General features: G+C 46.6%; 1 protein-coding gene across 3 annotated transcripts in view; it reads right to left on the minus strand.

Moving 5' to 3' along the window:
• The window catches only part of LOC136588589 (keratin-associated protein 10-4-like), an 820,730-nt gene extending 804,084 nt beyond the window's left edge, over window positions 1-16,646 (minus strand). For all 3 annotated transcript variants that reach the window (XM_066587950.1, XM_066587958.1, XM_066587943.1), the window contains exons 1-2: window positions 16,516-16,646; window positions 13,174-13,296 (exon numbers count right to left, since the gene is read on the minus strand). In XM_066587950.1, the coding sequence (XP_066444047.1) occupies window positions 13,174-13,296; window positions 16,516-16,596 (204 nt within the window). In that variant the 5' untranslated portion in view covers window positions 16,597-16,646. The remainder of the gene's footprint in view (window positions 1-13,173; window positions 13,297-16,515) is intronic.
• Between the last annotated feature and the right edge of the window lie 1,031 nt (window positions 16,647-17,677).

Genomic DNA, 17,677 nt, shown 5'->3' on the forward strand with positions numbered 1-17,677 from the left:
CAAGAAGACCTTAAAAGTACCTGAAATTTGGAAAAACTTTAAACCATTGACAGTGAATAATATTATTAAGGAAATAAAACTTGATTTGCCTGATCAAGTTGAAACCTTCATAGAAAAACGCCCATTCACTTTCTTGGAGAGGTTGGATATCTTACAACAATAAACTCAGAGACCCACTCTGGTTTTACATATATATTTCCCTTCCACCCCTCCCAAATAAGCTTATATCAAGGCTTTATAAAGGCATTTTTCTAAACTCTGCTCCTAATAAATCAAGGCACCTTATGAAATGGGAAAGAAGTTGAAGATCACCTTCTCCAGAGAAGATATCATCAAAATACTAATTCTCATGGATTCAGTGGATGTGTTCATATCCAAGAAAACTCTTTGAAGCTCTTTAGGAGATGGTATAAGACACCTGCTAGTCTAGCTACGTCAAAGCTCAATGTCTTAGATTGCTGCTGGCACTATGACATGGGTGGGGGCTCTTTGCTCTGCATCTGGTGGGAATGCCCCAAGATCTCACTCTGTTGGTCACAAATAATTGAACACATCAATAAAATATGCTCAACTCATATAACGTTATCCCCAGTAAATATCTTTTGATGGAAACCCTCTACCTGTCTGCACCCCTCCAGCAAAAACCTTCCAACTTTCCTGTTCTCTGCTGCAAAACTCCTAATCCCCCTAATGTGGCACAGGCCTGAACCACTCTCTGTGTTCCAATGGGCAGATAAAGTTACACAGATATGCTGCTTGAAGAAATTGCAAACTGGAAGAATTGTACAAGACAAATTTCTACAAATCTGAAAACAGTGGTACAAATACATTGCTTCGAATAATTTAAGCCTTTAACCAAGGTCACCACCTCTGTAATTTACTTTTTCATAATTCCCATGCCCTCAAATTTATTTAGTAACACAGACCATGGTTTTAGGCGGGGAATACTTTATTTTACTGGATAATTTTGAGAAATGTACTCATGTGCAGACAGGGTGGGGCCTTGGGGTCATTGTTACTTGCTTCTATATAAAAAATCTTAACTTTATGGTTCACAAACCTTTTTGTCTTGGGTAACAAGATTAGAATACCTGAGGACCTCAATAAGAAGATGAGGTGGGGTAGGCTGAGTGGTGAGATCCAACTCTTCAATTATTCCCGGGTTTGCTTTAATACTGGACTCTGTGCGAGTATGGATAATATAAATAATTACCTTTTATACCTCACAATAGTGATAGAGCCTTTTAGACATGACTGCCTCATGGGATATTTTATGTGGGATTTGTTTTTGGTAATAATTAGAGATGAGCGAACGCGTTCGTCCGAGCTTGATATTCGTGCGAATACTAGGGTGTTCGGGATGTTCGTTATTCGTAACGAACACCATGCGGTGTTCTGGTTACTTTCACTTCCTTCCCTGAGACGTTAGCGCGCTTTTCTGGCCAATTGAAAGACAGGGAAGGCATTACAACTTCCCCCTGCAACGTTTAAGCCCTATACCACCCCCCTGCTGTGAGTGGCTGGCGAGATCAGGTGTTCGCCTAATATAAAAGTCGGCCCCTCCCGCGGCTCGCCTCAGATGCCTGGTGAGTTAGATGAGGGACAGTGCTGTTTATACCGGAGCTGCTGTAGGGAAAGAATTGGTAGTTAGTGTAGGCTTCAAGACCCCCCAAAGGTCCTTATTAGGGCCACTGATAGCTGTGTGTTGGCTGCTGTTAGCAGTGGCATTTTTTTTTTCTCAAAATCGGCTCTGCAGAGCGTTGCACCTGGCATTAGGGACAGAAGTGCTGCATAGGCAGGGAGAGTGTTAGGAGTGAGTGTAGCCTTCAAGAACCTCAACGGTCCTTTCTAGGGCCATATTTATCCGTGTGCAGTACTGTCCAGGCTGCTGTTAGCTGTGCTGCATTTTTTTGGGGCTTCTCAAAATCGCCTCTGCAGAGCATTCCACCCTCCATTGATACTGCAGGGAAAGAATTGTATAGGCAGGGCCACAACACAGTTATTATTCATAGAATATATGCAGTGCTGCCTTTTGGTGGAAAAACAAGTGAAAACAAATCTATTTGTCCAGTCTCTGTCCGTCCTTACGGGCGGTGGAGACGTGTGAGCTGCGTGAAGAACATTGCTAAATCATACGCACCCAGCTACGCTTTACTGCTGGCTTCGCCATTTGCTTTCCTTAATTGGGAAAAAAAATACCTGCTCTGCCAGAGTTATAATAACTCTGCTACCCTCACGTTCTGTGACACATTAGCAGGGACACAGCACAGTTATTAAACTTCTCATGTTCATAGAATATACGCAGTGCTGCCTTTTGGTGGAAAAACAAGTGAAAACAAATCTATTTGTCCAGCCTCTGTCCGTCCTTACGGGCGGTGGAGACGTGTGAGCTGCGTGAAGAACATTGCTAAATCATACGCACCCAGCTACGCTTTACTGCTGGCTTCGCCATTTGCTTTCCTTAATTGGGAAAAAAATACCTGCTCTCCAAGAGTTATAATAACTCTGCTACCCTCACGTTCTGTGACACATAAGCAGGGACACAGCACAGTTATTAAACTTCACATGTTCATTGAATATACGCAGTGCTGCCTTTTGGTGGAAATAAACTGAAAACAAATCTATTTGTCCCGCCTCTGTCCGTCCTAAGGGCGGTGGAGACGTGTGAGCTGCTTGAACAACATTGCTTAATCAGACGCACCCAGCTACGCTTTACTGCTGGCTTCGCCATTTGCTTTCCTTAATTGGGAAAAAAATACCTGCTCTCCAAGAGTTATAATAACTCTGCTACCCTCACGTTCTGTGACACATAAGCAGGGACACAGCACAGTTATTAAACTTAGATAATTCATTCACTAGAGGCAGTGGGGCCTTTCGTTTTCCAAAAAGGGCAAAAATTATATTTGGCCTGCAGTCTTGCGCCAATTTATTTCCTGCCTGTGAAATCAAATCACTGGTAATACAGCATGCTGAGGGGTAGGGGTAGGCTTAGAGGACGTGGACGCGGCCGAGGACGCGGAGGGCCAAGTCAGGGTATGGGCACAGGCCAAGCTCCTGATCCAGGTGTGTCGCAGCCGACTGCTGCGCGATTAGGAGAGAGGCACGTTTCTGGCGTCCCCACATTCATCGCCCAATTAATGGGTCCACGCGGGAGACGGTTATTAGAAAATGAGCAGTGTGAGCAGGTCCTGTCCTGGATGGCAGAAAGTGCTTCGAGCAACCTATCGTCTACCCGCAGTTCTGCGCCGTCCACTGCTGCCAATCCGAATCCTCTGTCTGCTGCTCCTCCTTCCTCCCAGCCTCCTCACTCCACTACAATAACACCTGCTCAGGAGCGGGAGCGCTCCCAGGAACTGTTCTCGGGCCCCTGCTTAGATTGGGCAGCAGCGGTTCCTCTCCCACCAGAGGAGTTTATCGTCACTGATGCCCAACCATTCGAAAGTTCCCGGGGTCCGGGGGAAGAGGCTGGGGACTTCCGCCAACTGTCTCAACAACTTTCTGTGGGTGAGGAGGACGATGACGATCAGACACAGTTGTCTTGCAGTGAGGTAGTAGTAAGGGCAGTAAGTCCCAGGGAGCAGCGCACAGAGGATTCGGAGGAAGAGCAGCAGGACGTTGAGGTGACTGACCCCACCTGGTGTGCAACGCTTACTCAGGAGGACAGGTCTTCAGAGGGGGAGTCAAGGGCATCAGCAGGGCAGGTTGCAAGAGGCAGTGCAGTGGCCAGGGGTAGAGGCAGGGCCAGACCGAATAATCCACCAAGTGTTTCCCAAAGCGCCCCCTCGCGCCATGCCACCCTGCGGAGGCCGAGGTGCTCTAAGGTCTGGCAGTTTTTCACAGAGACGCCTGACGACCGACGAACAGTGGTGTGCAACCTTTGTCGCGCAAAGCTCAGCCGGGGAGCCAACACCAACAGCCTCACCACCACCACCATGCGCAGACATATGATGGCCAAGCACCCCGCAAGGTGGGACAAAGGCCGTTCACCGCCTCCGGTTTGCACCCCTGCCTCTCCCCCTGTGCCCCAACCTGCCACTGAGATGCAACCCCCCTCTGAGGACACAGGCACTACCGTCTCATGGCCTGCACCCACACCCTCATCTCCGCTGTCCTCGGCCCCATCCAGCAGTGTAGTTCAGCGCACCGTTCAGCCGTCGCTTGCGCAAGTGTTCGAGGGCAAGCGCAAGTACGCCGCCACGCACCCGCACGCTCAAACGTTAACCGTCCGCATAGCAAAATTCATCAGCCTTGAGATGCTGCCGTATAGGGTTGTGGAAACTGAGTCCTTCAAAAGTATCATGGAGGCGGCGGCCCCGCGCTACTCAGTTCCCAGTCGCCACTACTTTTCCCGATGTGCCGTCCCAGCCCTGCACGACCACGTCTCCCGCAACATTGTGCGCGCCCTCACCAACGCGGTTACTGCCACGGTCCACTTAACTACGGACACGTGGACAAGCACAGGTGGGCAGGGCCACTACATCTCCCTGACGGCACATTGGGTGAATTTAGTGGAGGCTGGGACAGAGTCAGAGCCTGGGACCGCTCACGTCCTACCCACCCCCAGAATTGCGGGCCCCAGCTCGGTGCTGGTATCTGCGGAGGTGTATGCTTCCTCCACTAAAGCACCCTCCTCCTCCTCCTCCTCCTCTGTCTCACAATCAAGATGTGTTAGCAGCAGCATGTCGCCAGCAGTCGGTGTCGCGCGGTGTGGCAGCACAGCGTTGGGCAAGCGTCAGCAGGCCGTGCTGAAACTACTCAGCTTAGGCGATAAGAGGCACACGGCCCACGAACTGCTGCAGGGTCTGACACAGCAGACCGACCGCTGGCTTGCGCCGCTGAGCCTCCAACCGGGCATGGTCGTGTGTGACAACGGCCGTAACCTGGTGGCGGCTCTGCAGCTCGGCAGCCTCACGCACGTGCCATGCCTGGCCCACGTCTTTAATTTGGTGGTTCAGCGCTTTCTGAAAAGCTACCCACGCTTGTCAGACCTGCTCGTAAAGGCGCGCCGGCTCTGCGCACATTTCCGCAAGTCCCACACGGACGCTGCCACCCTGCGCACCCTGCAACATCACTTTAAGCTGCCAGTGCACCGACTGCTGTGCGACGTGCCCACACGGTGGAACTCTACGCTCCACATGTTGGCCAGGCTCTATGAACAACGTAGAGCTATAGTCGAATACCAACTCCAACATGGGCGGCGCAGTGGGAGTCAGCCTCCTCAATTCCTTTCAGAAGAGTGGGCCTGGTTGGCAGACATCTGCCATGTCCTTGGTAATTTTGAGGAGTCTACCCAGGTGGTGAGCGGCGATGCTACAATCATTAGCGTCACCATTCCTCTGCTATGCATCTTGAGAAATTCCCTGCAAACCATAAAGGCAGCTGCTTTGCGCTCGGAAACGGGGGCGGGGGAAGACAGTATGCCGCTGGATAGTCAGGGCACCCTCCTGTCTATTTCTCAGCGCGTAGAGGAGGAGGAGGAGGAGCATGAGGAGGATGAGGAGGAGGGGGAAGAGACAGCTTGGCCCGCTGCTGACGGTACACCGGCTGATTGCCTGTCATCCTTTCAGCGTGTATGGCCTGAGGAGGAGGAGGAGGAGGAGGATCCTGATAGTGATCTTCCTAGTGAAGACAGCCATGTGTTGCGTACAGGTACCCTGGCACACATGGCTGACTTCATGTTAGGATGCCTTTCTCGTGACCCTCGCGTTGCACGCATTCTGGCCACGACGGATTACTGGGTGTACACACTGCTCGATCCACGGTATAAGGAGAACCTGCCCACTCTGATTCCCGAAGAGGAAAGGGGTTCGAGAGTGTTGCTATACCACAGGACCCTTGCGGACAAGCTGATGGTAAAATTCCCAGCCGACAGCGCTAGTGGCAGAAGGCGCAGTACCGAGGGCAAGGTAGCAGGGGATGTGCGTAGATCGAGCAGCATGTACATCCCAGGCAGTGCAACAGTCTTTAAGGGCCTGGCCAGCTTTATGGCTCCCCACCAAGACTGTGTCACCGCTCCCCAGTCACGGCTGAGTCGGCGGGAGCACTGTAAAAGGATGGTGAGGGAGTACGTAGCGGATCGCACGACCATCCTTGGTGACGCCTCTGCCCCCTACAACTACTGGGTGTCGAAGCTGGACACGTGGCCTGAACTAGCCCTTGAGGTGCTTGCTTGTCCTGCGGCTAGCGTCTTGTCGGAAAGGGTGTTTAGTGCGGCTGGGGGAATCATCACAGATAAGCGTAGCCGCTTGTCAACCGACAGTGCCGACAGGCTAACACTCATCAAGATGAACAAAGGCTGGATTTCCCCAGACTTCTGTTCTCCACCAACGGACAGCAGCGATACGTAAGCAATACGTAGGCTGCACCCACGGATGGAAGCTACGTTCTCTCTCACCATCCAAAACGGGGACATTTCTGCTTCATCAATCTGTGTCTAATATTCCTCCTCCTCCTCCTCCTGCTCCTCCTCGTGAAACCTCACGTAATCACGCTGAACGGGCAATTTTTCTTAGGGCCACAAGGCTCACTCAAATAATTTTTCAGAACAATTTTTATAAGTTTCAATTCGCTTAAAAGCGTTGGAACTTTAACTTCAACCAATTTTTCGTTACACTGGGCTGCCTCCAGGCCTAGTTACCACTTAAGCCACATTAACCAAAGCGATTCACCTGCCATCTTGGTTGGGCATGGCCAATTTTTACTGAGGTACATTAGTACTGTTGGTACACCAATTTTTTGGGGCCCTCACCTACAGTGTAATCATAGTAATTTCTATGTTCTTCGCCTGCACTCATGGTACAGAAAGGTGTGTGGGGTTGGCCTACACTTTAGCTACATAAATGTCACTTGTGCCTTGGCTATACTAAGGCTACTGAAATGGAACTAAGACTGCGCTCCCGCTATACTGCTGCTTCGGAATTGTTACTGGGGCCTGTCTTGAGTGCTACTATTGCTTACATGGAACGAAGACTGCGCTCCCGCTATACTGCTGCTTCAGAATTGTTACTGGGGCCTGTCTTGAGTGCTACTATTGCTTACATGGAACGAAGACTGCGCTCCCGCTATACTGCTGCTTCAGAATTGTTACTGGGGCCTGTCTTGAGTGCTACTATTGCTTACATGGAACGAAGACTGCGCTCCCGCTATACTGCTGCTTCAGAATTGTTACTGGGGCCTGTCTTGAGTGCTACTATTGCTGACATGGAACGCACACGTGGAGAGGACACGTAGTGCCTCAAAAACATCCCCTTCCTCCTCCAACAGGGAAAACATTGTTGGCAAATGCCTTTGCATTGGTTCGTCTGGTGGCAGTCCAAGAATTTCACCTTTACCGACACTACAAGAGAGCCCCCCCCACCATCTCCCCGCCACGGCCCACTTAATCCTGGCCACATTCCGAAAACCAACAAAATACAACCGTGCTACTAGGTCCGCAGTCACCACCACATTACCACCAACGCGGTTACTGTTAAGGTGCATATAACCACGGACACGTGGAGAGGACACGTAGTGCCTCAAAAACATCCCCCTCCTCCTCCAACAGGGAAAACATTGTTGGCAAATGCCTTTGCATTGGTTCGTCTGGTGGCAGTCCAAGAATTTCACCTTTACCGACACTACAAGAGAGCCCCCCCACCATCCCCCCGCCACGGCCTACTTAATTCTGGCCACATTCCGAAAACCAACAAAATACAACCGTGCTACTAGGTCCGCAGTCACCACCACATTACCACCAACGCGGTTACTGTTAAGGTGCATATTACCAGTCTGACTGGGGCATGCAGACACCTTGACAGAATGAATAGTGTGTGGCACATAGGTTCCCCATTGCTATGCCCAGGTGTGCAGCTCCTGATGGCGGTGGCACAGGATTATATTTCTCATTGCTTCTGTACAGCATTGTGGGCTATCGCCCCGCCCCTATTAAAGAGGGTCGCTACCTAGCCGTGCCAACCCTGTGCAGTGTGTGCCTGCGGTCCCTCGTCGTGGCAGACGCACTTCTAAATAGACATGAGTGTGGCGTGGCATGAGGGCAGCTGAAGGCTGCGCAGGGACACTTTGGTGTGCGCTGTGGGGGGAGGGGGGGCGGTTGGTCAGCATGTCACCCAGGAGAAGTGGCAGCGGAGTGTCATCCAGGCAGTGATTGTGCTTTGTTGTAGCTAGTGTGGTGCTTAGCAAAGGTATGCCATGCTAATGAGGGCTTTTCAGAAGTAAAAGTTGTTGGGAGGGGGGGGGGCCCACTCTTGCCGGTATTGTGGCTTAATAGTGGGACCTGTGAACTTGAGATGCAGCCCAACATGTAGCCCCTCGCCTGCCCTATCCGTTTCTGTGTCATTCCCATCACTTTCTTGAATTGCCCAGATTTTCACACATGAAAACCTTAGCGAGCATCGGCGAAATACAAAAATGCTCTGGTCGCCCATTGACTTCAATGGGGTTCGTTGTTCGAAACGAACCCTCGAGCATCGCGGGAAGTTCGTTCCGAATAACGAGCACCCGAACATTTTGGTGTTCGCATATCTCTAGTAATAATTTTTGTTCATCTTATACTCAAAGGATATTTAACGCAGGAAAGTTACGACCCCTTGTATGCTTAGATAATACAAAAATACTCACAATTTCATGTCTACAAGGGGTTAAAGTATCAACCTTGTTTAGGGTCTGTGTGTTCCTTTTTCATTTCACTTTCTTAATTCTTACAATATGAACATATGTAACCTGCATTTTTATTTTCTGACTCTCAATAAAATAAGATTATTAAAAAAAGATTACAAATTGCTAGGTCCCAATGGCATACACCTCCAACTTCTATGGAATTAATTAGTGAGATATACAAACCATTGTTTGTTATATTTAAGGACTCTATAGTGACAGGGTCTGTGCCACTGGATTGGCCCATCGCAAAAGTGGTGCCAATATTAAAAATGGAAGTCAGAAAGCAAACTTGGAAACTACAGGCTGGTAAGTCAAACTTCTATTGTGAGTAAAATGTTTGAAGGGTTTCTAAGAGATGCTATCCTGGAGTGCCTCTAGGAAAATAACTGTATAACTCCATATCAGCACGGGTTTATGAGGGATCATTCCTGTCACACCAAACTGATCAGCTTCTATGGGGAGGTAAGTTCTATATTACTTTAGGGAGAGTCATTGGATCTTGTATAATGTGGCACAATAAAGGTTGATATATAAAATAAGAATGCTTGGTTTGGGTCAGAATGTAGTAAGCCAGTAAGTAACTGGCTCAGTGATAGAAGGCAGACGGGAATTATAAATGGTACATATTCTGATTGGGTCACCATTAATAGTGGGTAACCACAGGGGTTGGTTTTGGGTCCTATTCTTTTTAATATATTTATTAATGACTTGATAGAAAAATTGAACAGTAAAATATTAATATTTGCAGATGATACAAAAGTCTGTAAAGTAATTAACACCAGAGAAGACACTGGTCAGACCGCACATGGAAAAGTGTACAGTTCTAGACGCCGATAATCAAAATATATATCAGAGCTTGAGGGATTCAGAGGTGGGCAGCTGAATTTAATAAATGAAATGGGTGGACTACAATACCCAGAGATGTTATCAAAATTGGAGTAATTTAGTTAAAAAAAAGACGGCTGAGGGGCAATCTAATAACTATGTATAAATATATCAGGGAACAACACAGAGATCTCTCCCAACTGCTTACACCCAGGACTGGGACTGTAACAAGAGGACATCCACTGTGTCTAGAGGAAAGGAAGTTTCTACACCGATATAGAAGGGGGTTCTTTACTGTAAGAGCAGTGAGACTATGGAACGCTCTTCCTGAGGATATGGTGAAAGAAAGCTCAATAGAAGAGTACAAGCAGCGCCTAGCCACCTTTCGTGGATGTACTTTTACATGTTATAATTACTAATAACTTTAGAAGGATCAGTAATTTGGGAGTTGTTCTGATTGCCTGTCTTGGAGTTTGAGAAAAGTGAAGAAAATTGTTTTCTTGCTTTTCTCTGGATCAACACTGGGGGTTAATAGGCTGAACTGGATGGACACAAGTCATTTTCATCCTAAAATACTGTTATTATATGTTAAGATTTATTCTGTTATTTATTTAGACACACAATGTGATCTTTGGTGCTCAATACGACAAAGAATTATTCCACATGCATCTAAAACTGCAAAGCCATCTATTAGGCGATGCTGAAGGATCAGTCTAAAAATCACACAATGGTAGCCCGCTTGCAGGCCTTTCTAAGTCTCTGGCTGCCATGATTACCTATTGGCATCCCGCAATCGCCTTCGTGAATCTCGTTGTCAGCTATGGGCATAAGGCCTTCCTTTCACGTCTTCCTGCGCGGGCTCTGTTGCTACTTCAAATCAATCCCTGCTTCTCAACTGTCACCCCACCATCAGATAGGCAATCAAATTGTTCAACTCTCCAGACAGACAGTCAATTAGAGCTCAGACTGCCAGCAGCCAGTGATAAATAGCTGGTTGCCAGGCAGATTACATTTAGATCTGTTTCAGGGCAGATTAACCCGTACTTAAGCCTTGCATGCACTACGTGAATTTCAAATCTACATAAATTTAGTAATAGTGCTTTTGTAGGACCCTTCTGGAACCCGCTAGCCCCGCCCCCTCACTTGGCTTGAGAGAGATTACTATATCCCATCTAGTCCCGCCCCTCTCAAGCCCCACCCCTCTAGGGAAACCCACTAGCTCTGCCCCCTATCTCTCCAAATATGGGGAGATATGTCACAGATCCTCCTGTAGCTCCACCCCCTTTCACTTCTCTCTCGGGAGGAATTCCTAGCCTGCTTTGTGATCTTCTATTGATTTCAGTGGGACCAGCACTGCTGCTGCCGGCCCCATTGAAAATAATGGGTGATATTGCACATTCTTCTTTGTGATGCGAGGTTAGTGTGAAAACATCACTAATGAAAATGAAACCATTGAAAATCATTGGTTTCATTATCATGTGTTTTCACTCACTCTCGCATCGCCAGTGGGTGTGAGCCCTTAGAGGAATAAAATACCAACCCCTCCATGTATAGTTCTCATATAAGATGTCCCGGGTTTTATATTGTACTAGCTTACCCGTCGCGCGTTGCTGCAAAGACAGACATACATACATACATTCGTTTTTATATATCTAGGGTAGTAATGCATAAAGGACAGACAGACAGACATACATTCATTTTTATATATATAGATGACATCAGGAAGTGAGAGAATTAAATTCCATACGTAAAATTTGGATGCTAATTCTTTGGTGCTTAGAATTGAATAATCGAGTTGGGACCCATTAACTTTTCCTATTTATGATATAATCAATGCTCGTGCTGAATTACATTGGGAAGTGAGAAAATTAGATTCCGTACGTAAAATTTGGACGCTAATTCTTTGGCGCTTAGAATTGAATAATCGAGTTGGGACCCATTAGCTTTTCCTATTTATGACATAATCCATGCTTGTGCCAAATTTCAAGTTTCTATGACATTGGGAAGTGAGAAAATTAAATTCCGCGCGTAAAATTTGGACGCTAATTCTTTTGCGCTTAGAATAGAATAATCGAGTTGGGACCTATTAGCTTTTTCTATTTATGACATAGTCAATGCTCGTGCCAAATTTCAAGTTTCTATGACATTGGGAAGTGAGAGAATTAGATTCCGTACGTAAAATTTGGACGCTAGTTCTTTGGCGCTTAGAATTGAATAATCGGGTTGGGACTCATTACTTTTTCCTATTTATGACATAATCATGGCCCGTGCCAAATTTCAAGTTTCTATGACATTGGGAAGTGAGAAAATTAGATTCCGTACGTACAATTTGGACGCTAATTCTTTTGCGCTTAGAATTGAATAATTGAGTTGGGACCCTTAAACTTTTCCTATTTATGACATAATCAATGCTCATGCCAAATTTCAAGTTTCTATGACATTGGGAGGTGGGAAAATTAGATTCCGTACGTAAAATTTGGACGCTAATTCTTTGGCGCTTAGAATTGAATAATGGAGTTGCGACTCATTACCTTTTCCTATTTATGACATAATCATGGCTCATGCGAAATTTCAAGTTTCTATGACATTGGGAAGTGAGAGAATTAGATTCCGTACGTAAAATTTAGACGCTAATTCTTTGGCGCTTAGAATTGAATAATCAGTTGGGACTCATTAACTCTTCCTATTTATGACATAATCAATGCTCGTGCCAAATTTCATGTTTCTACGACATCGCAAAGTGAGAGAATTAGTGGCAGTGATGGAAATCAAACGATCTACGTGGGGGCATAACTGTCGACTACGCTTGCACGCGTGCCATTTATCGTAGGATAGTTGTACTATTCCTACAATCTTCCCAGGAATGTACTCAACAACTTCCCAAAGTTTCATGGCGATCGGATGAATGGTGTAGTAGCACATAAAGGACAAACAGACAGACAGACACACACGCATACATTCAATTTTATATATATAGATAAGAAATGAAAATACTTAGAGACAGAGGGCTATTAGGCCTCGTTCACATTGTAAAATATACTTGCACAATTGGGCACAGATTCCGCACCCAAATCTGCAGCTAAATCAGCATTACTTTAGGATTGTATTGAATGCTCTGCCAATCCGAGCTGCAGGTCATCTAGTGGGAATTCTCACTCATGCAGTTTCACATTGGAAGGATGACACGGATCTGTCAGTTCAAAGCCCATCGTAACAAGAAATTAGGGCTCATTCACACGACCGTATTTGAATTGCGTATTACGCAGCATTATACGCGGTGCATCGTAGCAATTCAAATACGTTGATTTTCGCATGTCCCACTCACACTGGTGTTTTTCATTGTGTATAATACGTGCGTAAAGAAGACGCAGCATGTTCTATTTTAGGGCGGATTCAGATGATTGCGGTTTTGTCCCTTTTTACTGCCGTGATAATCACAGCCATATAACGGGACAAAACAAAACCACGGATCTCGATGGGATTCAGTGGTTTCATTTTCACCACCTCTTTTCCCGGCTGTAATTTGTACTTTTGGGAAAAGATGGGCCTGCCCTATCTTACCCGCACGTAGTGAATACCATATACACAGCGATACCCCGGCTCACACATTTTACGCATACGTCCGTGAAAATGAGCCCTTATACTGAGTGCATGGGAGAGAAACCAGTACAACAGCAGCTTACAGGTACTCACCGGGCCGTAACATCTCACACTTGGCGATGATTTTTGGACACATTTCCCAGAGCCATTAGGGGAATCCCTGTGACAACACCGACTCTCACAATCATCACTGTATATACATGGATCTTCATCCTTCTAGATGTAAAACACAGGAAATAAATGTTTAATGAATTTGTTTATAAGGTTTCACATTTATGTCACAGGAGGAAGTAAAGGCGATTCATACTTGTCACCCGGAATGTCCTTAAGGTTCCCAGAAGGAGGAGCGACCTCCCGGATTCCATGAAGAATCTACTGCATGTCACTGAAGTTTCTTTGAAGGGAGCTTTTATAAAAGATTTCCCTGGATGTATGCAGCACCCTGGACTTCCTGCTGATCTTGTTGCCACATGCCTGCCCTCCCTAGGAGATCAGCAGTGCCCCCTGCAGGTAGACTTCATGAAAAATACATTGTTCAGCACAATGAGCGAGGCAGAGCCCAACAGCGGAGCAGCTGGTGCTCATCCCAGAGGTGCAGTAGAAGTGTGCCTTTTTCATGTCATGCTTGGACATATATAAGTCAATAATTAAAGGCAGCAAATTACTTTTCAGAAGGCTGTGTGCCCGCACTCCCCAGCGAGCAGCCCTAGCTGCGGTAAAAAAAACAACAAAACAATAGATCACCTAGGAGGCCCTGCCCGACTCTGCAGCACAACTCCTCTGAAGCCCCGGCAGACTTGCTTATAGTTTCTCCCTCTCCTCAGGACCGCTGCTGCGCTTACACTCCCCTCAATGTACCATTCCCTTCTACAGTAAGTCTATGTCCACATGGGTAAGATTTGCTGGGGAACATCCGCAGCGGGTATTCCACAGCAGAAAATCCATACCAAAACTGCACCATTTGGTAAGAAATTTGATGCAGATTTTAACGTGGATTTTGGTGTGGAATTCATTATTAGAGGTGGATTCTGTAGCATATCCAGTGCTTTAATTGTCATTCCATGGATTTAAAATTCTGCCCTGCATGACAATGTCCGCACGGGTTTTGTGCAATTTTTTTCCAACGCATGCAGATGAGATGTGCAAAGAGTGCAAATCTCACCTTCTCTACTGCTACTGTAAATGTTGCTTATTTTCTGTGTGGAACGTTAACATTGGAAATCTGTGGCAAATCCACCCAAGTGCATCTTTTTTCATTAGTGATTGCTTCCTATGAGTGTCGGGGAAGCGCTCATTAGACATGATACCACCAGCATGATTAGCCACATGGCCACGGAGTCCAATCGACTGTACAAAGATATATAAATGTAATATACTAAGCATTATTTGTCCTCTGTGCTGTCATCTACCACTCAGCCATCAAAACATGTTTCCTAGTGGCACCATATTAGTAAATGAAATGCAACAGAGCTGCAAATATAGGAATCTGCCCCATTTAGGGGGCCTCACACTGGTGATGAAATCGCGCGAGATTTGTGCGTTGTGAGACAAACAAATCTTGCACAAATATGAAACCCATTCTTTTGAATGTGTTCATTCACGTCATTCATGTTTACCTGCGTTGCGGTGCTATGCAGAAAACAAATCGCAGCATGTTCTTTCTCTTAGCGATATCACCCATTGTTTTCAATGGGGCTGACAGCTGTAGCGCCGGCCGCATTGAAATCATTGGGAGAAGATCGTGGAACAGCCTTGTATTCCAGCGGGGCTGAATGAATCCCCGATAAAGAGAACAGAGAGGGGGTGGAGCTACAAAGGATTTCCTAGAGATCATCCCAGAGCATTCATGAGAGCAGGGGTGAGAGAGGGCTGGGCTAGATGGGGATTTTATAGTGATTCCTCTCTAGCCAAGAGATGGGCAGGAATAAGGAATCTAGCCCCACCCCTTCTCATCCCCGCTATCTCGGAAGCCTTCTAGCCCTACAACCCTATATCTCCAAATATGAGATCTGTAGAAGATCCTCTGCAGGTCTGCCTCCCTCTCTCTTCTTGCTTTGGGGGATTCATTCAGCCCTGCAGGAATGCAATGCTGTTTCCATTAGAGATGAGCGAGCACCAAAATGCTCGGGTGCTCGTTACTCGGGACGAACTTTTCGCGATGCTCAAGGGTTCGTTTCGAGTAACGAACCCCATTGAAGTCAATGGGCGACCCGAGCATTTTTGTATATCGCCGATGCTCGCTAAGGTTTTCATTTGTGAAAATCGGGGCAATTCAAGAAAGTGATGGGAACGACACAGCAACGGATAGGGCAGGCGAGGGGCTACATGTTGGGCTGCATCTCAAGTTTTCAGGTCCCACTATTAAGCCACAATAGCGGCAAGAGTGCCCCCCCCCCGCACTGTCAGCATAAAGATCGTTCTCCTCTGCCACAGCAGTAACAGCTGTGGCAGAGAAGAACGATGTTAGCCCATTGAATTCAATGGAGCCGGCAATACAGCAGGTTCCACTGAAAGCGATGGGCTGCCGGCGATCGCGGGATGAATTGTCGGGAAGGGCTTAAATATATAAGCCCTTCCCTGCAATTCATCCAGAAATGTGTTACAATAAAAATATATACCGGCATATAAGGCGACGGGGCGTATAAGACGACCCCCCAACTGTCACCTTATACGCCGGGAATACAGCGGAGCAAAGAATAAAAATCATTACTCACTTCACCGGGGGTTCTGCGGTGCTCCTGCAGGCTGTCGCTCCCTCCTGGTCCCCGGCAGAGCATTGCTTTCTCGGGCCGGAGCTGTCCAGCGCATTGCATTCAATGGAGCCGGCAATACAGCCCGCTCCATTGAAAGCAATGCGCTGCGGGCGAGTGTGGGATGAATTGTCGGGAAGGGCTTAAATATATAAGCCCTTCCCTGCAATTCATCCAGAAAAGTGTTAAACTAAAAAAATATATATATACTCAGGGCTTGAACGTCGCAGGGGGAAGTTGTAGTGCCTTCCCTGTCTTTCTATTGGCCAGAAAAGCGCGCAAATTTCTCAGGGAAAAAAATGAAAGTAACCCAAACATCGCGTGGTACTCGTTACGAGTAACGAGCATCTCGAACACCCTAATACTCGAACGAGTATCAAGCTCGGACGAGTACGCTCGCTCATCTCTAGTTTCCATGCATCCATGAGTTTCAGAAGGTTTGTGAGAGCGATATCAAGACTTGATTCACAGTCCGATATCGCTCTCGCCAGTGTGCAGGAGGCTGTAGAAATGCTTCTCCAGCCTCTGTTGGGGTGTATATATAATATTTTTGCTCAGCTTTTTGTAATAAATGTTCCCTATTGTTAACACAGAGAGAATCTAAATATAGAAGCCTGAACTCTCTATATAACTGCTAATATACAATGTGTAAAATACAAAATCTGATATAAAGAATTTACTTTACCTTCAATTCAGACTGTGCGACCTCAAAGCAGAGCGATAGGCACACAAACAGCAGGATGGTCATAATCCGATGTTGTGCCATTTCTGCAGCGATGAAAGATATGGCCACGACTCGAACGTTTACAGCAAGCCTGCAGGAAGATACAGGGAGACTGAAGAATGCTGTCTATAGATGGCACATATATAATTCCCTCAGCCACACGTCAGAAAGTCTTATGATCAGGAAGAAGGTAAACCGCCCGGAGCTTACTGTCACACGCTGCATCCAATCTGCTCTTCCAGTAAAAAAGTTTAAATATTCTTGGCTCTCTCTATGATGGGAAAACAGAAATATGTGATGCTTCATGACCACCTGAACTCATATCACATGTAATGACAGTATACCAGAAATGTATTTCCAATAAAAGTTACGTGCGCAGCTGATTTCAAGTCAAAATCCTCATTGAAGAAGACTGTTTTGGATGCAGAAATGTTGCAGAATTTGTTGCAGATATTCAGCAGCATTTTGCACCCCATGTAAAGACACCCGGGCAAACGGAGGTTTTTGATGCCGATTTCGGTGTAGGTCTGTATCAAAACATGATATGTGTGAATGTACCCTAACAGTAGTGCGTCTGACCTGATTCCCTCTCCAAGTAATAATGGCCCCTGGTTTATTTTTTTATTTTTTGACAAATACACCAGCAGAATGGAGGGAAGGGGGGCATGACTGCACTGACAGCACGCAATCCCATACTTTAAAATTGTAAATACAGTGTCCGAGGAGCGGGCCATCAGCCTAGGAGATGGCGTGGTAGAGTATGGGCCTTGTCACGAGGCTCTACCATCTCCCACCCTGAGGGTAGCAAGGGGACCCGACCAAGGAACCGAGGGCGGGCTATTAAATGGGTGGTAACTCAACTGAGGTTTACCCCAAGTCCAATGTCATATGTGATGCCACCGTTCCATCCACTGTGGGGAATACAGACAATGTTGTAAATAAAACAGTCCACACACAGTGATAACTTTTACGGAGCAGAGAGGGGAACGGAAAGACTAACTCACTCACATTCTGCAAACATTAATATAAAGCATAGTCAGGTGACTCAAACTCAAAACACAAAACGATACATTTGCAGATATAGACAGCTCATTTGCAGACATTAACCCTTTCATTCCTGCAA

Source organism: Eleutherodactylus coqui, chromosome 1 (genome assembly GCF_035609145.1).
Source record: "Eleutherodactylus coqui strain aEleCoq1 chromosome 1, aEleCoq1.hap1, whole genome shotgun sequence".
NCBI classification, from domain to species: Eukaryota; Metazoa; Chordata; class Amphibia; order Anura; family Eleutherodactylidae; genus Eleutherodactylus; species Eleutherodactylus coqui.